This window comes from Phodopus roborovskii, unplaced genomic scaffold (genome assembly GCF_943737965.1).
Source record: "Phodopus roborovskii unplaced genomic scaffold, PHOROB, whole genome shotgun sequence".
NCBI classification, from domain to species: domain Eukaryota; kingdom Metazoa; phylum Chordata; class Mammalia; order Rodentia; family Cricetidae; genus Phodopus; species Phodopus roborovskii.
In genome coordinates this window covers 1,439,456-1,463,519 of record NW_026126721.1, presented here as the reverse complement: position 1 = coordinate 1,463,519, position 24,064 = coordinate 1,439,456, and the positions used below count along the sequence as shown (strand labels likewise).

The 24,064-nt window shown below is 38.8% G+C and overlaps 1 protein-coding gene across 5 annotated transcripts in view; it reads left to right on the top strand.

The window, feature by feature from the left end:
• Frmpd4 (FERM and PDZ domain containing 4) overlaps nucleotides 1–24,064 on the top strand; it is a 604,920-nt gene that overhangs the window by 537,971 nt on the left and 42,885 nt on the right. For all 5 annotated transcript variants that reach the window (XM_051174869.1, XM_051174867.1, XM_051174868.1 and 2 more), the window contains one exon: nucleotides 17,908–17,953. In XM_051174869.1, the coding sequence (XP_051030826.1) occupies nucleotides 17,908–17,953 (46 nt within the window). The remainder of the gene's footprint in view (nucleotides 1–17,907; nucleotides 17,954–24,064) is intronic.

Genomic DNA, 24,064 nt, shown 5'->3' with positions numbered 1-24,064 from the left:
AAACAGGGTCATCCTGTTTTCAGTCACTGCTTTATTTAGGGAAATTAGAAAAGAGCCAGGCAGGAAGGAAGTAAACAAGGGAAATCTTGCCTTAGGTGATAAAAAGTTTGAGAAATGTTAACAAATGAGATTACAAGTTCAAATGAACTGAATTTCTCTATATAAAAGAAACCCATTGGCTCTTTATTGATAGCCACCCTATTTTTCCTACCATGTGTTCTGAACTCTGGTCATACAGGTCAGTGACAGGCTTTTACCTGGTGTACACATTCCTTTGTTCATGACAAGGCATTTAAAGAAATCATCCACCTTCATTTTCATCAAAGTACTCTCTGTGCTTTTAGTTTGCTCTATCAGTTCCTTCCAACATTGTTTACAAACACAGATGATGATTCTATTTCAATTTAAAAGATTTTTAAAAGATAATAACAATTTAAAAAGAAATGTCAGATCTAGCAATTCTGTCACTGACAATATGAAAGGAAGAGATGATGAGAAAAAGAGTTCCTTGGGAGAACCTTCTATGGTGTCTTGCACTTAGTGATTTAACAATCACTGGTGTGCTATTTAATTGTTTTTGTCAGATTGAGTGAATTTTAAAAAAACATTCCAGATTATACCTTTGGGAGGGTTGGGACATGCCCTGAATGGAGGCACCTGTGTTCCTGTGGACTGAGTAAAAAGAAAAAGGAAGAAAGTTTGCTGAGCATAGCCTTCCCCTCACTCTGTTTCCAGATGTCCCTGAGGTGAGCATGTCTTCAATGCTGCTCCTGCTGCCATGCCTTCTCCACCATGAAGGACCATAATACCCTGAACCAGGAACCAAGATAAACCTTTCCTTCTTTAACTTGGTTCTTGTCAAGTATTTGGTCACAACAATGAAAATAGTAACCTACACATAATAAAGATCACCCCACATGCATTTGTCATTGCTCTCCTTTAGCTGTATCTAAGGCCTTTGTACCATCAATACCATATCCCTGAAAGGATCTTATTGAGACAGCTGCATAGACAAATGCCATTGCTCTTGAAATGCTACTCAAATGCACAGCTTAATGAGAAATGATATCTAACTTGTCCATACTATTGAATATGCAAAAATGTCTTGTTTTTATTCCCACACCATCATTTTCTTATACTACACAACATCGTAGAATGTTTATATTTTTATTGACTGTAGAGCATTGCCCAATTAAACTTCTCCAAAATGTCAAAAGGAAATGTCGTTATAGTTAGCTTCTAATGGAAATATTAAAAACTAAACAAAAGAAACAAGTACATAATGTACAGAATGTGTTCTGTTACAGAAATGGCATTGATCTGCAAAGGACTCTTTCAGGCTGGTTAAGTTCCTAGTTTTCAAATAAGGCATTCAATTTGTTAAACTTTTCTTATAGCGAATATCCTAGAAGTCTGCATAAATTAGCATATTGCTCTATTAACATGAGTATATTCAGGTTGGTTTAATATATCCTTGGCTTCTGTAATACATAGAATCAGATCCTTGACTTCACCACATGATATTAAGTGTTAATCGTGGCATGTAGTTCATCATGTCTCCACTTACCCCTCCCCATTTTATTTCTCATAGTTCCAGTCACCTGTGGACAACCTCATCTAAAATATTACATTGAACATTACAAAAAAGAAAGTTCAAAATATTTAAATTATGCACTCCCAGGAGTAATTTGATGAAATCTTACACTGCTCGCATCTCTTGAGAGATGTGAAGCATCTCTTTGACCCACATAGCTGCAATGGATAAGTTACCTATCTATTAGGCACTTAGTATCTGTATTAGTTACTTTCCAACTGCTATTATAAAACACCATGACAAAACAACTTATGCAAGAAAGAGTTTATTTGTGTTTACAGCACAGAAAGACAAGGAAGACATGGAGGAAGCAGGGAGGTAGTGGTATGAAGCTGAGAGCTTATATCTTAAACAGCAGCAAGCACAAAGTAGAAAGCAAACTTGAAGTGCTGAGAGCTTTTTAATCTCAAAGATTGACAAAGTGATGTACGATCTGCAATAGGCAGAAGTGCACCACCTAAACGTTCTCAGATAATGCCACCAAGTGGAGACAGATTTCTCATTCAAACCAATGCAGGATCTGTCTTGGTTATCAGAAACATTGTCGAGGTTATATGGTGATTATGTTCAAGAAGTATACGGTTCTGGACTACCCACAATTTTGAAGTATCCACTGGGTGGTTGAAACATCTATCAAGAATAAGGGAAGAGTGTGGGGTGGTGGCACATGCACTCAATCCCAGCACTCAGGAAAAGCAGATGCAGGCATTGATTTTTAAGGCTAGCCTGATCTATAGAGCTAGCTCCAGTACAACCAGGGCTACACAGAGAAATCCTGTCTTGAAACACCAAAAAAAAAAAAAAAAAAAAAGAGGGAAAGACTTTCAGATATTCCATTATGTATTTTTAACTGAATGTCTTCCCTCTCTAGAAGGTTTAGTGTGCCAAGTTAGACTCTTCATTGTGTGTTGTCATTTATGATGTAGTTCAAAGATTTTTCATTCTTATTGGCATTTTGTGCTACATAGAACAATGTTTCGTTGTGGGTATTTTCTTGTAAATATTTAATGGTATGTATCTCTCTCTCTCTCTCTGTGTGTGTGTGTGTGTATGTGCATATGTATATACGTGTATACATGTTTGTATAATAATTTTGGCCATGAGTGTGTAAGCCAGAGGACAAATTCTGGTGTCTTTCCACAGATACTCCAGTCATTGTCTACTCCATTTTTTAATAGGACAGGGTCTCTCATGAGCCTGAAACTCTCCAAGTTACCTAAGTTGATTGGCTAGAAAGTCCCAAGATCTTCCTGTTTCTATTGCAAATAGAATAGCGCCACAATTCTAAGTGCCCACTACCATGCTGAAACGTTTTTGTACATGGGATCTGGGGACTGAACGCAGGCCCTTATACTTACAAAGCATGATCCTCCAAGTTCTATCCTCAGCATCTGAGGATGTTTATTGGCATTTCTTGCCTATCCATTAGCACCTCTCCTAGTTGAAACAGCCAGATATGTCTCCAGACATTTCCAAATGCCCAGACTCCTTGGTGGAAATCATCCCTGTTGAGAATCAGTGATGTTTCTCAAAAGACTGACTTGGTATGGGTTTTCTGGAAATATTTATTAAAGGGATGATTCATGTAAGAGCTATTTCATATCATACATATGTAAGATAATGCTGCCTCAGCAGATCCTACTCTCCAGTAAAAATCTTCAATGTAAGTACCATTTCCCTCCATTAGTTAAATGAGTAGTTCAAAAGCCAAAGACAGCATTCATTCATAAATTTAATGAGCAAAACAATCACATTAAGCCAAAAACTGATTATGTGTAAACAAAGCCTTCTTAGCAGCAGTCTCTAAATTACAAGTGCCAGATCCTAAATTTTATTGCAAACATTTTAAAAAATCAATAAAACAAAGTGTTTGAAATGATTTCATTAAAATGTTAATTTTGATAATCACTATACTAGTTATATGAATTTTAACCTTAATACTTTAATATGCTTCACAAAGAAAATCACAGTTTAAGCATAAAATATCTTCAAGTAAAATGTGGATTAGAGGATAAAGAGCTGGTTCAGAGGTTAAGAATACCTAGTGTTCTTACAAAGGACCCTGGTTCAACTCCCAGAAACCACATGGTGGCTTACAACCATCCATAATTCCATTTACAGAAGATCTACACCCTCTTCTGATCTCCACAGACACCAAGCATGCATGGGGTATGCATAGACACATGTAGAAGAACACTGATTTAAAAATAAATCCTTAAAAATATGAACTCATTGCAAATAAATCTTGTTTCCCTTGTAGTTCTATTCAAGTCACTGATTGTATGTAAGTTGTTTAGACTGAACCTGAGAATCACAATGGACTTTGATCCTTTCTATTTATAATTCAGATATATACTCCACAGTGCAATTCCATTTGTGCTCTCCAAATTATTCTTTGAGGGCAGATTTTGGACAAGATGTTAATGGAGTCCTGTCCTCTCCCCTAATTTTATTAGTTTTTTTTCTTCTTCCACCCCAATCTCCAAAAGTCTCTAATTAATGTTACAGTTGTGTTAACCCTGTCCCCAGCAGTAAAAACATTATGTTCCTCACGGCAATGTGTTTGCCTAAGATGCACTTAGTTTTTCTGTTCAATTGTTTGATTTGTGTTTTATTTCTTGTAATGTAGGTCATAATTACAGTATACTGGGGAGGCATTAGCTTGGATATTTTTCCTTGCTTGATAATAGAAACATATTCCATTTCAAATCCATTTCACCCCTTTGATTGCCTATTGTCTTAAATATACACTCTTCACATACTTTGGGGGAAAATGATGTTCTGGTTATTTGTTGGTATTTAGCAAATGGCTTAATAATGGCTTAATAAAATCATCTATTACTCTCCTGGTTGCATAAAGTGACTTTATTCATCAAGATGGTTCTCAGTGGGCTCTCTCAAGTGTGGCTGCAGTTAAATGACAGCTGTTGTAGAACCTGTCTAAAGCCTTGATTGGGCCAGGCATCCACAAGTTTTTCTGACCTCTCTGACATAGCTAGGGCTAGCCATGCCTCCCTACCTCCCCCCCCCCTTCTCCCTCCCCTTATCTCCTAATTGCTTTACATGGCTAAATTCTTCACAGTGTTGGAGTATGCACACGGTAGCGGGCTTCTTCCAAACTGAGCATTCTAAGATACCCACATGGATACTACAAGGCCTCTTGAATGCTTCCAAATGAGATATAGAAGTTGTGCATTACAGTTTATATAATCCGGTATAGGTCAAAGACAGTCACAGGGCTAGTAAAGAGTCAAGGGGTAGAGACTACAGGAGGGTGTGAATACTAGATATTACTAACTATGGTCCATCTTTAAAGCCTTTGTATTGCTGATGGGAAAAGTTGAGTAAGACAATCATTGAGTATTGGGAGAACATGTTGCTCCATAAAGACGCTTTGTTAAATTCTCCTTGCTTCTTCCATTGGTAGACTGGTGAACTTTTTCATTGACAGTGTGACTTATTACTCAAGAGTGAAAGTGATACTGGAAGAGATATTGTCAACAGAATTAGTACAAAGCAAGACAATTCTGCTATACAAGTACAGTCTTTTTAAAGCCTTATTTATTTTATTATTTTATGTATATGAGTATTTGGCTTGCAGGTATGCACTGTGTACCATATGCATGCAAAGTGGATGCAGAACCTAGATGAAGGTGTTGGATGCCTTGGGACTGGGGTTACAGGCACTAACGAGCCATCATGTGGGTTCTGAGAATCAAACCTGGGTCCCCTGAAAGAGCAATAAATGTTCTTAACTACTGAGCCCACAAGTGGACCCTTTAATCCAGTTTCTGTCTGCTTTTGTTACCTATATGACTATGGTGGCCTCATTTTGCATAATTTCTTCCACAGCAACCCTAGAACATAACTGAGAATGCTGAATAACCCCTTTCTTCTCCTTGGCTGGTATCACTGTAATGTCAGGCTTCTGCAGCAATAGGTAGAGAGTAAATGCTTCATCTAATCCAGAATAGAGCACAGTCTCAACTGACTGACCTTTTCTGAATGTTCACTCATTTTTCTGGACATCTCCATTCGAGTAATGGCTTCAGTTCCTGTTATGAATTGATTCAGTGGATAATTACAGTCTCTATTCAGACTGTTGCAGAGGTAAGCTAGATGGAAAACTAGAACACATTCCAAGTTTAGTCCTGTGGTGACTTTTCTGAAAGTGGCAGGTGACAGTTCTTCCTCCAGCTTTGTCAGTGACTGATTGGGCTGACACCACATTATAACTTGTTATATGGTCAGAAGAATCTTCTTGTTTATTTCCTATTTCTGTGTTCAAATAGAGGAAATAGAAGCTAAGCAAGAGGATCTATTACAAAATATGTCAGGACCAAGGAAAAGCCCTCCTAAGCCATATCATTGGAGAAATGCTGTTAGTTGGTTATTGTTGCCATCAATAGTAGCTGCCCACAAGCTGGGAGGTCAAGGGCTGGCATGCACTAGCTTGCAGGAAAGAATAATTTTTCTAATCTCTTTTAAGTCTGAAGTATAGGAAGAATGCTATGTGCGTGCATACTTAGCTTAGAAAGGCAAGATCAAATCTCTCTTGCTGTGTCTCACCACATTGCCTTCCAAATAACAACACCAGAGAACAGTCTCTTGAGTTATGTAAAAATGTCATTTTTTAATTTACAAAATCCCTTTCTTCCATAGTCCTAAATTACCTCTTTATTTGCCTTTTAAAACTTAACCTTCCAGCCTACACAGATTGATTAATTCTACTTTTAAGGTTGAAAGGTCAATTATTTACTTGTCTGGATTAATTTTTTTAAAGAAAGGCATTTATATTTTCATAAACAATGTCCTTCTTCTGATTTCTGTTGTTTGCATTTTATTTCCATTCAGTTACACAATCTCTGAGGAAATCTAGGTGCAGTTAAATTCAAATCAGTCTCTGAGTTGGATCGAGGGATCTAATTAGTTGGTGTAGAAGTGAAATGTATAATTGCACATGCTCATATGATTACACAGTGAAGAACTGAAATAGTTTAACTATAAAATGGGAAAGGCAGTGAAAGAAAGGTACTGAACTGTGTTGCTCTAGAAGTTGAGAGCACTAGCTTAGCTTCATTGCTCGAAGGGAATTTAGAGGTAGTGATGGAGTTAAGCAGAAGAGCACTTTCCTAGTATGCCCTAGGTTCCAATTTCAATCCTGGGTTCTAGTGGGGGTAGTTTAATGTGGAAAATTGTACCTCATTAAAATATAATGCTCTTCATCTTGTTTACTTATAGTCATGCCAAATGAAACTCTGCAAGGCATATGATTGTGCTGGGTGTTCCAAACAGGTCTCAAGGAACTCCATTGAGAAAGGCTGACACGAGGATACTGTCAAAGAAATGAAAACAGGAATTGAGAGTAAATTTGGCAAAGGTAGTTTAGGATTGGTAAATTTAGTTTTTCCCTGTCTGTCAACATTATGATTCAGGGATTCAAATGATCTTTTTTTTTTTTTTTTTTTTTTTAATTTTGAGGACTTTGTATGTGAGCACTGTATCTACAACACTGTATCCCTCCTGAGACCATTAATCCCCTCCTGTGTCCCCTAAGGTCATGTTCTTTTGTTTAATTATTTTTGTTTTACACACACACACACACACACACACACACACACACACACACACGAAATCTACTAAATTCATTTGGAGTTGTCTGTATGTACATGTGTCCAGGGCTAACCACTTGGTTATCCTAGTCAGGAGTTTGTTCCCAATGCAACCAATTCTCCCTCTCTCAGCAGCTATTGACCCCTGTAGCTCTTCAACTAGGAGTTGCACTGCGTGGAATCTCCTCTGTCCACATTGGCAAGTCAAAATTTGAATAAATGCAGACATGTCAAAAAATATTGGCACTAAACTTGAAATTACTACTCAAAAGTAGAAATTTTACTTGGAATGTATTATGAAATAACTTCTCTAAATGTGCTTCTGCCTAGATGTTTAAAAGCCTCAAGCTATTTTAGGCCTTCCTAAAAAGAGGTTATCTGCTTGCTTGAATGTTCGCTTTTCTATTCCTGATTCTATCTTTCTGCTGAGGCAATTTTAAAGTGCCTTACATTTTGCCCTAGGATTATATGATTGGGAATACCAAGGAACACAAAATAATATGGAGTTAATTTTTCCTTCCTGGCAGGTTGTAATTAAATAATGACTAGATGAGAGAAAGCACAAGAGAAGCATATCTCCTGTCTTAATGACAAATATCATTTTAGAATAATTTGTTTCAATTCAGGTAACTTCTTGCCTTCAATTGTAAAATTGAAAATCAATTGAGGTTATGTTTTAGGAAAATTATAGAACATTACAATACGCATGACAATTTTTTTATTATTTATTTTTTTTAAATTTTACATATCGATCCCAGTGCCTTCTCTGTCCCTCCCTCCCTTCCTCTCTTCCACCCTCCTATGCCACCCGACAACCCTGCCATCCCAGTTCCCCCCTCCCCACTCCACATGTAGGGTGATGCCTTCCTGGAGGGGTCATCTAAATCTGTCAAGTCATTTGGAGTAGGGACTAGGCCCTCCCTCCTTAGGCATGACCCATTTTTTAACCATTTTTTTTTATTTTATTTAATTTTATATAACAAAGTCCAATTAAATGAAAACAAACATTATACACAATATTTAGGAATGTGGGCGTCGTTCTTTCCAAACTACTTCCTGCTGGTAAGGGGCGCTGTCTTGGGGGGGTTCGAAGAAGATTCAGATATCCTGGCTGTAGTCTGTAGGGCTGTTTTGTCCAGCTGTTTTGAATGTAGGATTAGCTTGTACTCTGTTTCAGGCGGCATGACCCATTTTTTTAATGTTTCCTATTGTCAAGTTAACGAGGTGTGATGATCAATGCTTCCTGTAGTTATTGGCAGGAAAAGAAATCTGAATAAAGGGAAGTCATAGGTAGAAACCACTTTTGAGATACTTTAGTTTGATGAACTTGCCAGAATCTAGAATCATCTGAGAGAAGGGCCTCTGGGCCTGCCTATGGGCATTATCTTGATTGCATTAATTGAAGTGAGAAGACTTGACCATTGTGGGTCAAGCATCATTCTCTGGCTAGAATCCTAAACCAGAAATTTGAAAAAAGGGAGCAGAGGATTAGCAGACTTCATTGCTCTCTGCTTTTTATTATGATGCTACATGACCAGCTACTTCAAGCTCCTATCTGCTATTTTGCCTTCCCTGCCACAATGGACTGGGTCAATGCACTTGAACCATAAGCCAGAATAAATCCTTGTTTCCCATAGCATGGTGATTTGAATGGGATATTCCCCATAGTTATGGGTCTTTGAAGATTTTCTCTCCCATTGATCGCACCATTTAGGCAGTTTAGGAGGTGTGGACTTGCTGAAGGAAGTATGTGACTGACGATAGGCTTTGAGAGCTTAAAGACTCATACCATTTGGAGTTCACTCTCTTTTGTTCTTAGTTGTGGTTTCTACATGTGAGCCCTCAGCTTGCTGCTCCTATACGCAGGCCTGCCCCCTGCTGCCATGTCACCCTGCCATTATGAAGTCTTTTACCAACTTTTTTTTTTTTTTTTTTTTGGTTTTTCAAGGCATAGTTTCTCTGTATATCCCAGCTGTCCTGAAACTCTCTCTGTAGAGCATGTTGGCCTCTAACATATAAAGATCCACTTGCCTCTGCCTCCTGCGTGCATGTACCACTACCACTTGGCTGCCATTATGAACTCTTATCCCTCTATAAGTTGCTTTTGTCGTGGAATTTTATCATAGAAACCAGAAAAGACACTTGGTCTCAGCCCCCCCTCTTTATCAGCATGGCAGACAGAATATGAGACTGGCAGAGATTCTTGCATCTTTGTATTCATAGCGTTGTTTCCCCGACATTTTTTTTAAAATGTAACTGAGGTCCAAGGCTTGTTTTTACCAACAGAATATGGCAAACATCAAGTCACTTTCATAATTATGCTACATATGATTGCAGCCATCATGCCAACTGGCTTTCATTTCCTGGCCTTGAAGAAACAAAGAGCCCTGCTAGATTGACTGCTCTGTGTCCTAAAATTATGCTATCTTCAACAATATGGCCTTACCATCTAGTTTATGTGGACAAACAAAAGAAATAATAGTATCCTGTCTTGTTATGGGTGCCTCTGGGGCCTCCTTTATCAATACTCAGAGAGGTATCCTTTGCCTGATCCTGGCACTAAGATTTCCATTTAATAATGTATGTCTTCTGGGAGCAGCACTGTTTGTTCATATGTGATACCTCTGTTTAAACCACATTTTAAAAGTACTTTAGCTGACTAACTAGTGCATTGTCATAAGGCCTCTTCAGAAAACCTTACTTTGGGTTAACTCACCCCTCTCCCCCTCTCCTCATTTCTCCCATCTCTACTTAAAACTTTACCTACTCGTATTCTCCTAGTGTGTTTTGTTTCTTTTCGTGCCCCAAGTGTTCCTATTATCAGCTTTTATCATATTTACTTGTTTTGCAAAATCACAAGTTGCAATGTAACTTCTTCATGCTTATTCCACTTTGGTTCACATTTCTCCTGTCCCTTCATTTCCCTAACCCCATCACCGCTACCTGACTGAACACCTATTCCCCCAGCATTCCCCATGTTCCCCCTATAGTCTACTACCTCTCCTCACTAAATTCATTCCCCATACAAATGGTCCATTTCTAGGTTCCTAGCTTCTACATGTATGATACTTCAAACCCACAAAACATAATATTTGAAGGAAGAAAACTTGTGAGAAATAACATGTGGTGTTTGCCTTTGGGGACCTAGATGACCTCAGTCAGTATAATTTTTTTAACAGTTCCATCCTCTTAGCTGCAAATGTAATTGTTGTCCTTACAGCTGAGTAATATCCCATTTTGTATATGAGTCACATTTTCATTGACCATTCATCAGTCTACGAACATCTAGGTTGATTCCATTTCCTAGCTACTATGAATAGAGCAGCAATGAACATGGATGTGCAAGTACCTCTGTAGTAAGATAAAAAGACACTTGGGCTATGCCCAGGAGTACTAGAGATGAGTCATATTGTACTTCTATTTCTAATTGTTTTGAGAAACCACAATACATATTTCCAGAGGGTCTAGACTAGTTCACACTCATGCCAACAGTGTACAAGAAGCCCACTTTCACCCTTTCCATGGAAGCATTTGTTGTTACTTATATTACATGTTAGTCAAGGTGAGATGAAGTCTTGAAGCAGTTTTAATCCCTGATGACTAAGAAAGCAGAGCACTTTTAAAACTGTTAACTGGTCATTTGTATTTCACCTTTTGAAAACTCTATTCAGACTTACAACCTGGTATTTTATTGATTTAATTAATTATTTTTAAAAATAATTTTTTTATTTAAATGAAATGCAATCTTATTATGCATACCAATCCAAGTTCCCTCTCCCTCCTGTCTTCCCATGCCCCCCCATCAACTGCAAAATTCACCCCCCCCAGAATTATCAAAGTCTGTCACATCATTTGGGGCAGGACTGAGACTCTCCCACCTGTATCTAGGCTGACAGAGAGACTCTCCCACCTGTATCTAGGCTGACAGAGTATCCCTCCATAGGGAATGGGCTCCAAAAAGCCCATTCATGCACTAGGGACAAATACTGGTTCCACTGCCAATTGTCCCGTAGACTGACCAAGCTCCCCAACTGACAACCAAGTTCAGAGGACCTGATTCAATATTATGTAGATTTCCCAGCTGTCAGTCTGAAGTCACTGAACTCCCACTTGCTCAGGTCAGCTGTTTCTGTGGGTTTCCCCAGCATGATCTTGACTCTTTTCTCATCAAAGGATGCACATTCATACCACAAGGTATTCTGTTCAACTATGTTAATAACAGCATTATTTGTAACAACCTGGTTTTAATTAGGTTGCATTGCTTGTGCTCTTGAATATATTATTAATTTCTAGAACACCTATACAAACCTATACCTCTATCAGACAGGTAGAATGTATTTGCATCCATTCTGTTTGTTATACCCTCCCCCGACCAATGGACTGTTCCCTTTGCTGTGCAAGAGGCTTTCAATATAAAAACTGCTTTGTTAGTTGTTGGTTTAGAAAGTCCTTACCTGTGTTTATAAGTCAAAGTGTACCCACTACTCTTTCCTCAAGCAGTTTTAAATTATCCAGTCTTATGTTGAGGCCCTTGATCCACTTGAAGGTAAGTTTTGTACAGAGTGACAAGTAATGTTCTAGCTTCATCTTTTCTGCATATTGAAATCAATGTTTCTCATCATCATTTGTGAGTGTCAGGAGCTCTGGTAACTTGATTTAGCACAGGAAAATCTTCTTTACAATAAATAAATATGTAATATAAAACAAAAACTAATATATCAGAATTGGACAAAACAAACAAGAAGACTAAACACTAAACTAGAAGCCATAATATATGCACAAGGACCTGCAAGTCAAAAATAAATACACACACACACACACACACACACACACACAGACAGACACACACACATATGTATAATAAAAAGTAATAAGATAATTTTTAAAATAACTAAAAAGAAAAAGCCCCGACAAAACATTATGAGACAAGAAACTTGTGAAGATTCCATTGAGTTCATTTTCTGTTGGCCACCTACTGCTAGGCATGCAGACTACCCTTAAGAGTAGATTGTTTCCCCAGTGAGACTCCCTTGGAGAAAAAAAAACTTAATTTTCATTTGTAAGTAGTTACCAATTGGAGACAGCTTCTGTGTCAGGACTGGGGGCATTTGTCCATCTCTACATTCAGCTGTAGGACCCCACCAGATGCAGGCCCCGTGCATGCTGCCTTGGGCTCTCTATCTTCATATGTAACATAGGAAAACCTTAATCTGACTTCTCACCTTCACAGACATAGACAGTAAATTTGTATCTTAAGCTACTAACTTTCTACTAACATGTTGCATTAATAGTAGAAAGCTACCATAGTACTTTTTGCTCATTGACTCCCATTAGCTACTGCACTAGATCTGTGAATGGCAGCACCTCTGACATGAGTGAATCATTGTAGGAACACTGAATGTTGTTTGAAAGGAAAACAACTCTTGTCTCAAATTTGATGGTTCCATCTACTTTCATTTCCTACACTGCATCCATTGTCTCATGAGCTGCACTGATCATTAAAAGATTTTTTTCCAGACAGGGTTAATCTGTTAGTCTGTTAGTCTGGCTGTCCTGGAACTCACTCTTCTGACCAGGCTGACCTCAAATGAACAGAGATCTACCGGACTCTCCTGGGATCAAAGACATGTGCCATCACTGTGCAACTTTAAAAACATTTGATTGGGGCGGTCTATCTGTGCATGCTGAGGTGCATGTGTGAGAGCCAGAGAACAACTTTTGTGACCTTGTTTTTGTCTTTTACTTTGTTGAGGCAGGGTCCTTCTTGTTTCCACTTCTGCAATGTGTGAATTCTACACTAGCAGTCATGCAAAATTCTAGACAACTGTTTCTAACTCCCATCTCTCTATAGGTGTTCTAGGATTGCAGATTTGCTCCATTGCATCTGCTCTTGTTATATGAGTTCCAGTGTTGAACTCAGCCCTCCAGATTATTTCAACACATGTCTTTATCCACTTAGCCATCTCCCCAGCATCCTGTGCTCTGATCTATAGCCTCCAATCTTATAGTGATGTTTTTATTACTACATGTTGGAGATCTACCCCTTTAGTCAAGAATTACTTGAATTCCAAGAAAATCATCTATTCAAGGCCATATAATTAAAGATAATTCGGAGGGGGTAGCAATCAGGTTGTACAGGGTGCAATCACAAGGCAATAGTGTTTTTCTGTCATTGTCCATTCATAAGAGCTCCCTGTATGTAATTATAGCCTTCAACAAAAACCTTAAGAAATCTCCAAAATTCATTAAACAGGTTCAGAAATATTCTCCAGTCCTTAGTACATTTTTAATCACAACAATTTGTATTGTATAATTAAAGTGTTCAATTATGATATCGTAGTTAAACTCCTAAGTCTACAAAAGTACTTTTGTCTTTTGGGGGCTTTGGAAAGCTGTAGAGCATCAAGGAATATTGTCAATGTTTTCTTTTTTTAATTTTAATAAGACTGACAAGAGTGATAAGATAAAATAAAGTTCTCACTTGAGTTTTACTAGTGTAACTCAACACTGGTTTCCTCTATCTTTTGCTAAAGAACCGTCATTGATTCTCTTGTGAGTGCTTTTTGTGGATTCCTGAATGTTTTATCTATTGATACGATGCAGTTGTACCCTCCTTGGGTCAGACTGAACCTTAGGGATGCTATGGTAGAGTGTCTCATCTTCCACACATTTACACTAAGTCATTCTCACCCTAAAAAGCAGTTCAGTTATCAGGAAGTCCTCCTGAAGTGGTCCCGATCCCATATTTCCACTGCACCTTTGATTAATTTCCCCAGAAATCACACCTTTTGCATCCACCTCAGTAGAATGGCAGACACTTCACAAATGTATCTTCTCCTCTAGGGTGTCTGCTTCTTTGACTGTCTCTCCCTTCTGCCTATCTGGGGGTTGTAGGAAGATACGAAATAGACCCCAAAGTGAGTTAAGAGTTAATATTACAAATTCTAGTTTTCAATGGCTCCTGTTAATGCCTCACAGCATTCTGTTTTCCCCCATGGAGATGACTGGTATCTATTGGCATGGGGCCCCACAAAAGCTGTCAAAATCCATATTGGCATCCTTTAACACATGAACACATATGGTTTTGATTGTCTTTTTCTTCCTAAGATTGGTTTTAAAATCCCAAGGGATCTGAAACCGAGTGGAGCTAATTCTTCTTGTCTGGCAGGTAATGATTAAGTACTTACACATGAGAGAAAACAGAGGTAAAAGCTCTTCCCTAGAATGACGATAGATATCACACTGAGAAATTGTACATTAATTATTTCATTTCTAATGGAGCAGTGAGTAAGCAGCCCTGAGGAAAGACAGGGACTCAGGGACTCAGGCCATCTGTATTATATACTCTGGTACCCTGACTCCTGGCTCTTCTTAGTCTCTGTGTCCCCTCATCTCAGTGTTGGAAAGAATAAATCTGTTTGGCTCATTCCAACATTCTCATACAATCCTCAGGATCCATTGCCTGCTACTGAGGTCTCTGGAAGCAAGCTTGGTCAAAACAGGCCACATTGAGGGGATAAGTTTGACTTGGCTGCCACACTCAGGAGTCATATTTTATATGAATATATTTACTTTTTAATAAACTATAAATTTAAAACTAAATAGATTAACATTCTGTAGTTTGTTGGGGTTGGGGTTTTTGTTTTTTATTTTGTTATGCTTTTATTTGTTTGTTTTTACTCTTTGGCTCTTTGAGGGTCCCACCACCTAGCTCCCAAAAATACACACAAGGAGACTTATTATTGTTTAGGAAAGCCCAGCCTTAGCTTGGCTTGTTTCTAGCCAGCTTTTCTTAACTTAAATTAGCCCATCTACATTTTGCCTCTGGGATTTTTCCTTTTTCTACTTCTATATATCTTTTCTTTACTTCTTACTCCATGTTTGGCTTTGTGGCTGTGTGACTAGCCCAATGTGTCCTCCTCCTTCTTTTCTTGCTCCTCTATCTCTTCTTCACAGATTTCTCCTATTTACTCTCTCTGCCTTCCAGCCCCTCCTATCCTTTATTCTGGCTGGATATTGGCCACTAAGCTCTTTATTGGACAATCAGGTGTTTTAGACAGGCAAGTAACACAGCTTCACTGAGTTAAACAAATGCAACATAAGAGAATTCCATAGTTTTGTTTACATATTAGAATTAAATAACTATTTTATAAGCTAATTATGTGTATATATAAACCATTAACTTGGTATAGTTTGATTTCATGTATTCATATAACATGTTTTGATCAAACATGTTTTCCTTCCCAACTTCAGGTCCTCTTTTCATTTTCAACCACAAGAATCTTCTTAGTACTGCCAGTATGTGTATGGTGTAATGCCATCTCCTGGAGCACAAGTAGCCTCTCAGGGTGACATCCTTGAAGAAAATTGACTCTTCATGCCCCTGTCAGCCATTAACTATCAATAGCTCCTCGGATAGAGGTGGGAGTTCATGAGCCACCCCAATTGTCCACGCTGAGACTTTGTTCAGCTTAATCTTGTACAAGCCTTGCTATTGCAGGCATGACTAGTAGAAGTTCATGTGTACAAAAACCATCTTGCGCCCAGACAACATCATTGCACTGCAGTCACCCACCACCTCTGGCTCTTACAGTATTTCTTCCCTCTCTTCTATAATGATTAATGAGCCTTGGGGGGTGGCACTGATATTTAGAGCTGAGCACTCACTATTTCTTATTCTCTGCCTGTTGATCAGTTGTGGGTCTCTGTATTAATTGCCATCTACTATAAAAAGAAGCTTCTCTAATAAGGGTTCAGAGATGCACTGATATAAAGGTATTACATCATTATTTGTGTACATGCATTTATGTATATTGTTCACATATGTGTGAGTACTCTCGTGGGTAAAGGTACATATGCATGTGTTGTGCACATGTGTGTATAAGTCAAGTGTCCTCAAGTGTTTTTTTTTTTTTCTTTTTAGATAAGGTCTCTCATTGTCCTGGAACTCTTCCAGTAAGCTAGCCTGGATGGCCAGTGAGCCTCAGGAAGCCACATATCTCTACCTCCCCAATCCTAGGATTATAAGCATGTGTCAGCAGTGTGTTTATGTGTGTGTTTACTGAGGAATGAATTTAGGTCCTCATGCTTATTGAACAAACACTTTATTGACTAAGCTGCATGCTTGACCCTATATTGCATCTGTCTGTAGAATATATATAGTTTCCCTTGGCAAGAAGTAAAAACTAAAACTAAGCTGCAACACTTTTCTTCTCTTTGTGTTGCTTTCTGCCTATTTGTTTCTTACCTGCTACCCACTGAAATGGAAACCCCATATGCTTCCACTTGTCAACCCCACACATTCTTGTACAGGGAACATTGTCATCCACATTTCCTTAAAAGAAAGAGGAAGAATTCCTTTGTGAAAGGAGGCCATAGTGGATTTGTTGTTGTTGCGTTTTAAACACAGAACTTAACCTAATGATGCCTAATGGCTCCTCCCTACAGCCACCACCATATAATCCCTTCTCACACCCACTGAAACCTTGATTATATATCATTTCGCTGGCTACTGCAGTTATTGGGCACTGTGCCAGCCTGAAAGACTGAGTAATTCAGGGGGGGGGGGCAGACCAACAGCACTGTGCTGTCCACCTGTCAGTATCACCATCATCCTTAGTGTCCTGCTTCTTCATGGAGTTGTAGATCTAGACTCCTTCCCATCCCGATGACCCCTCTCATCCCCCACCAAATTCTCCAGCTCAAGGGACACAAACGCTTCTCCTAGGAGTCAGTATATCACAGTTTGGCCATATAGAGTGAGTGTGCTTACCCACAGTTGTATGGGCGAGAGAAATGGGATTTGCAGTGATTTCTCCAAGGGAACAAAATTCACCCTACTCATTTGGCCCATAAATCACAAACAAGTAACTCATTGAAACCTAAGTAAAAATAGTCAGCTCTTCTTCAGCAAAATATCATGTGGTTTTTACTTAGGATTTAAAAGGAACAAAGAAAGAGGAAGGAGAATATTATAACCCATGATATGATTTTTCCTCTAGGGTGTGGGTTACTTTTAGGAAATTAAATAAGCCATTCTAGTTCATTGTTCTGCTCTAGCTGTGAAGTGTTTCCTACTGTGAACACCATTTCCCAATTGTTGCCTGTCAGAAATACTTAGCAGCTCTGGGCCCCGTGATTGTATGTACTGCGTTGCACAGTGTGGGGAACGATGTTGGCAGTGTTGCCATTTTAAAATAGACAGCCTCCAATGGCATTTCTCTTCCATGATGCTTTCACTGATAACACATTTCATGCATTGGATAGAATATTTTAAAATCTCTCCCTCAGAGAAATAACAGACATTTTCCAGCAGAAGAGAAAGGGGGCTATGTGAAAACCAGAAAGGAAGAATCAATTGTGAGGGCCAAGATCAGTCTAGAGGCTGATAGAGTTTAGTGCTTCTAAAAAGACCAGTCCCTCAACAAGCTGGATTATGAGGCCTGGTTGCTTGGTCATACAATTCAGATAGCCAATAGAAACTGCTTATGACACTGCCAATTGCATGGTTTGCTGCCATCAGAAAACATTTGATTTGGGTTTTCTCAGTGGTATGAAGCCCTCTTCTAAGTCGTTTCAGTCCTGGAAGCCCAAAGAACATTTGTCAACACACCAAACACATTTCCTCTTAAAAAAAAAAAAAGTGTCTCTGAGTCTGTGCTTTGCACGTTGCGTAAATCTGTTTGTTTTTCTCTCTTACAGAAGCTGCAAAGAATCGATCCTGCTCACTGTCATTCAGCCTTACCCTGTAAGTGTTCTGTGAGCAAAAGTGCCACTCAATGTCCTTGAGCTTCTGGTCTCCTCAACCCACTCCAGAAAAGCCACCGGGATGAATAACAGTAGAGACAAATAACATGTGTTCACAATGCAAGCTTAAAAGTCTTGATCATTTCTATTGTGTTCTGTGCTACCAAAACCACTCATTGGAGTGAAAAGTACTGCACTTCCTTAAATATCCTGAAAGACAATCAGCTATGCGGGCCTGCAAGCATTCCACATCTGCAACTAATACAAAACATAAGACTTTCTTATTTGCAGCTTCCCAATCACAAGCCTCATGGGAATATCTAATTACAGGAAGTTGTGTGAAAGTTTTATTCTTGTCCCCATCTAATTATTTTGGTAGAGAACTGGATAATTAAGCTTGGTGCAAAGGAGGCATGAAAGAGTTACCATTGTCAGAATGCAAGTTCAGATACCTTGGTTAGGAGGGAGGAATCGATTATGATCATATTATACTGCTACTCTTGCTAATGGCTTTTGGTTTGTCTATCTATGGGTCTATTTGTGACACAGTTTCATGTATCTCAGGCTGGTCTAAACTTGCTAAATAGCCTAAGTATGACCTTGAACTTCTGATCCTCCTGTTTCTATCTCTACAGCAGTGATTACAGGCACTTATCAATACACCCAGTCAATAATGTACTGAGAATTGAATCCATGGCCTTGTCCATGCTAGCCAAGCAGTCTACTAACTCAGCTACACTGTCAAACCCAACTCAAAAAAATAGTTTTATGATGGTATGATCTTCATGGTGTGCAATTCACTCATTTTACATTTGTAAGATAAAGGTCTTTGAAAGACATACTGAAGTATGCAGTCACCAGCACAGTCATGTTTCAGAATGCTCCATCAACCCCTCTAAAATCCTTGAGTCCCATGTCTAGTTAATCTCTGTTACCACCATCCACCCTAGGCAAATTCTAATTTTTTTCTCTTTTTATAGGCTTGTTATTACTTGTGAATGACATCTATTCACAAGATACCAAGGAAAATGGCTTTATAGCGAGCCACCTGTAGGGCCTTTATAGTGAATCTAACCAGCATAGCTTCCATATTTTCTTCTCACAGAGTAATATGTACATTCCAAGTGCAGTGTGATGTTGGTTGCTGTTTTCCCTCCCATCTCTCATATTTGCATCCTCTTACCTGAATTTTCCTCTTTACTTTGCAGCCTCTTAAAAACATATGATCAGAGCCTTTATCACTCTAGGCTGATTTTTGTTTTTTTCATTGTGTACTGTTATCTTAACCCATGCAGAAAAGAGAGAGAAAAAATAAATAGAGGCATTTGACATTCAAGTTCAAAGAGAAACTAATAGGCTAGGGTTAGAGTTTAAGGATTAGCTCTTCTGTTCAGCCAAGTCTTCATGGCTTGGTGCAGAAATATTTGGATTGTTTTCCAGAGTCAAATGGCTGCTTTTCTACATTGAAACACAATGTTTAGGCTTGCCATTCAGAAGGGAACACTGCACACATTCATTGTCAATAGCCACTTTTCTACTCCATTCTTCCCCGAGCCAATTATTGCAAGTAAATTCCCATCTTGAAATCCCTTGCTACCTTCCTGAGATGCTAAGCAGGTTTTCCACTCCCCCTGGTCCCTCTGACCAGCCAAATACTCCCATCTTTCAAGGTTCAGCCCCGATTCAAAGTGCTGCCAGAGGGTTTCAGGTCTGGGCATTGCCGACATTTGGCCTGGAGATTTTCCTGCATATTAGAGGATGCTTGCAAACACCTCTGATGTTTGCTCAGCAGATTCCAATTGCACCCTTTCACCCAAGTTGTGCCAACCAGAATTATCTGCAGACATTGCTAAGTGTCCCTTCAAATAAAATTGTCCCCAGTAGAGCCACTGTACTGTCTTAATGCCTCTCCTAACTGCTCCATTGTCATGTTTCCCTCCTCTGATCCATGGATATATATTCTCTGAAGTTACTGAAATAGGTACACTAGATAAACAGAGAAGAGCAGATGGCAGAAGAGACTGTAATGCTTTTTACTTGTATCTTTATATTGGGATTTTCCTTCTAGCTTGCTTCTTTAAAAAACATTCAATCTGGGTATAGCCTGTAACTTCAGTACTTTGGAGGCTGGGATAACAGGGTTTCTGCAAGTTTGAGGCCAGCCTGGGCTACATTAGTAAGTTCCAGACCAACCTGGCCTACAAAGTAAGACCATGTTTGAAAATAAAATAAACAAAAAAGCAAAAACCAGGGTTTAATTTGTTCTAAACAAGATAGACTTGAAAAGTACAAATAACATAGGTAAACAAGAGAAGGTCTATAGATTCTGATGTGTGTGAGAAAAATCTGTAAATTTCATGTCTATTAGAGCACTTCCATTTCTCTGAAACTGGCTAACAAGAAATATTAAGCAGCTTGCCTTGCTGCCTCTTGATGAGCTCCAATAAGGTGTGTCCAATACACCCGAGGGAAGCTAAGCCTTCCTCCTGGAAACCCTGCTGCTACACTTTCCTGAGCTAGCACATGGTTTCACAGCATAAGCCATATCCCCTGCTAAGCATGGCAGTCAGACTTTCAGTATGGTACACCAGGGAGTCTTTACCTGGGGGCCCTTTGTGGCTAATGCTCATGAAGTAGGCTGGATGTGCTGAGGTCTCAGTCTTGGAGGGAAAATTGTTATATTCTTCATGAGGATGGTCAGTCCAATATATCCACAAGACAGGACACAGGAAACACCGCTGTTCCAGTCACAAGTCTCAAAGAGACCCAATCACTATCTATCAAGGGGAGAAGCACATGAAGGAGAGCACCAAGGGACTGGGTTCAATCTAGTAGCTGAGGAAGAGAAAGAGAGAGGACCTGTGCACAAGTACATTGATTGAGGGCAACAATAGAATACACACAAAAGTTAAGGAGAGATGGATGTGATGGATTGTGCCTTTGATTCTAACCCCCTGGATGCCAACCTAGGAAAATCAAAAGTTCAAAGCCAGTCTAGATAATACTTAGCAAGATCCTGTCAAAGAGTAAGGAGGAGAGGAGGAAGAAAAAGAAAGAAAATGTTTAAGATGGTTACATTAGTACTTGTAAACGTCAATAAGTCAAAGTCAGAGTTGGATATTAAGGTGAATTTGCTGCTGGACCACCTCAACACAATGATAGTCCTAGTTTTCTAGAATGGGTACTCAGAGCCTGTGTGTTGGGATGCTGACAGTCAGGAAAACAAAAGCTTTAATATTTACATGATCGCAAGAGCTAGCTAATAAATACACCACCTGCCTCTGTCCTTTGAACAATGTAACTCCAGGGCATGTGGTCAGCTTTGCTTCTCAGAGTTTCTCAGCAGGAATAAGTTCCAGTTGCCTTGCTTAACAGTAACAACTTCATTGACCTATTCCCTCTTCCTGTCTCCTTTTCCCACCCACATGCCTGTATCTCTTGGGAACACCTACCAGACTAGCTCTCAACTTATGAAGACTTGTCTTAGTATCTATTTTATGGAAATTGCAAAACAAGTCACTTAGTAGCTGTAGGGAAGCCCAAGGATACATAGGCTGTAAGTTCAAAGCCATATTGTGCAGTTTCAGAACTCAATCATACTATATTTTTTATTTTTTTTTTACTCATTTTTACTTATGTATAGGTATGTGAGCTTGTTTGTGTGCATGCAGTACAAAAGAGAGAATCAGCTCCGCTGGAACTTCACTACCAAGTGTTGTAAGCTTCCAGATGTGGGTGCTGGGACCTGAACTAGGATCCTCTCTGCAAAAGGATCAAGTAACTCTTACCATTAAGCCGTCTTTCCAAGCCCTTCATTTGTGATTATTTTTTCAAGGTGGTGTTCTGGTTATTCCTAAAAGCCTCAGAAGACTACTCACTATATTATGGCCATCTTAGCAATAGCAAATTTGGAAAATAATGCAGAAATTGATGAGGGACATGATAGAGTTAAAATCAACTAACAGCAGGAGACTCTCATTATTATAATGGCTTGCCATTACTTCCACCTGATATAACAGACTTCCAATCAGCAACTATAGTGTCTGGTAGCTAATTCACCAGGATTCTGAGCAACTTACAGTGTATATTAAACAAAGAGAATTATGAGCTAAAACTGTTCATAATTGGTTTGCACTATCCCATCTAGCTGAACCGCTAGCCAACAGAGTAGGCAAGCCACCATCTTGCCAATTCTCATTACATAGACTTCTTGTATTTTTATCTTCATAAAGTAGTTTAAAAGTTTTGAAGTGTTTTTTTTATTTTATTTTGTTTTATACTTGTTGATGTTTTGCCTATGAGTATGTCTCCATACCACATGCATGCATGCAGTGCTCATGGAGGCCAGAAGAGAGCATCAGATACTCTGGAACTGAAGTTAAGAGATGGTTGTTAGCTGCCATGTGAGTTCAAGTATTTGAATCCATTTTCTCTGGAAATGTAGTTACTGATCTTAACTGATGAGCCATCTCTATAGCTCCGAAAAAGTCATTTTAAGTGCATATTAATATATAAGACACTTGCCAATCCAGGATAAGAAAAAATACAACTATGGTGGATTTTTAGGCTTTTATTCAACCTGTTGAGTTCAAATTTCTATTTTGATCATCTTAGAATTTCATGTTAGTCAGTAAAGTACAAGGTTTATATAGCAATGAGACTACCCATGGTATGCATGGAAAAGTTACAAAGAGAAACATCCCTAGCATGACACATCCTGCTCTCTGTAGTCATTTACTTTATGAATTATGTTAGTCAGTTTCTGTAGATCTGTATCTTAGTTATGTTTCTAAAACTTCCATAAATGCCACAACCAAAAAACAAAAAAACTTGGAAAGGAAAGTATTTATTTCATCTTATACTTCCACATCACAGTCCATGACTGAGGGAAATCAGGGCATAAACTCAAACATATCAGGAACCTGGAGGCAGGAACTAAAGCAGAAGCTATAGAAGAACATTGCTTACTGACATCCTCTTCATGGCTTATTCAGCATGCTTTTTTATTCAACCCATAATCACCATAGATGGCACCACCCACAGTGGGCTGGGCCCTCCCATGTCAGTAATCAATGAGGAAAATGGACCACAGGCTTCTCTTGTGGATACATTTTCTCAATTTAGGGTCCTCTTGCCAGAAAACACTAGCTTATATCAAGTTGACAGAAAACTGAACAGGACACGGTATCTAAAATACAACTTAAAGGATGGAAGGTTTAGTTTGGCTCACAGTTCTAGAGGGTTCTTTCTGCAGATCTTAGTCCATAGATTCTGGACCCATGGTGAGACAAAGTATCATGGCAATGGTGGTGTGTCACAGAGAAAGAAACTGTTCACATCATTAGCAAACAGGAAGCAGACAGAAAGGATGGCCCAGAAACCAGGTCAAACCTTCAAAGGTACACCCCCAATGTATTGGGTACTTTTCCTGTTGCTGAGACAAAAGCAACAAAGAACAGCTTTTCTCATCTCACAAGTTTGAAGATACAGACTGTCATTGTGTCAGGAGCTTGAGGCAGCTGGTCTCATTTTATCCACAGACAGAAAGCAGAGACATGAATGCTGGTGTTCAGCTCATGTTTATCTGTCTCTTTTTATCTGGTCCAAGACCACTCATAGCATTGTATTGCCCACAGTTCTGGTGAATCTTCCCACCTCAGTGAGCCTAATCTAGATAGTTATTTGGACATAGTCTCCAAAGTTTGTCTCCTGGGTGATTCCAGAGCCTTTCATATTAACAAGCAATATTAAGCATCATATACAGTGGTCCATTTCCTCAATCTATCTCCTAAAGTTTTGTCACCTCCTAAATGAGTACCACTAGTTATGGACAAATGTTCAGGGCATGAGCCTATGGGGAAATTTTCATATTTAAACCATAACATAGACAAATCATGCTATGTTTTCAATGAAACTAAGTAACATCACTTTGTTTCCAAACTCATATCATAAAATAATACAAATATCCAAAGTCAGTTATGACGCATATACCTTTTTATAAAATTATGTAGAAGATTCAAGAAAAATATACTAAATTATTAAATTGAAAATCCAGGATGCACAGAGAAGTAAAGTTGAGTATATGGTACCTTGAATGAGTTGAGTATTTTAT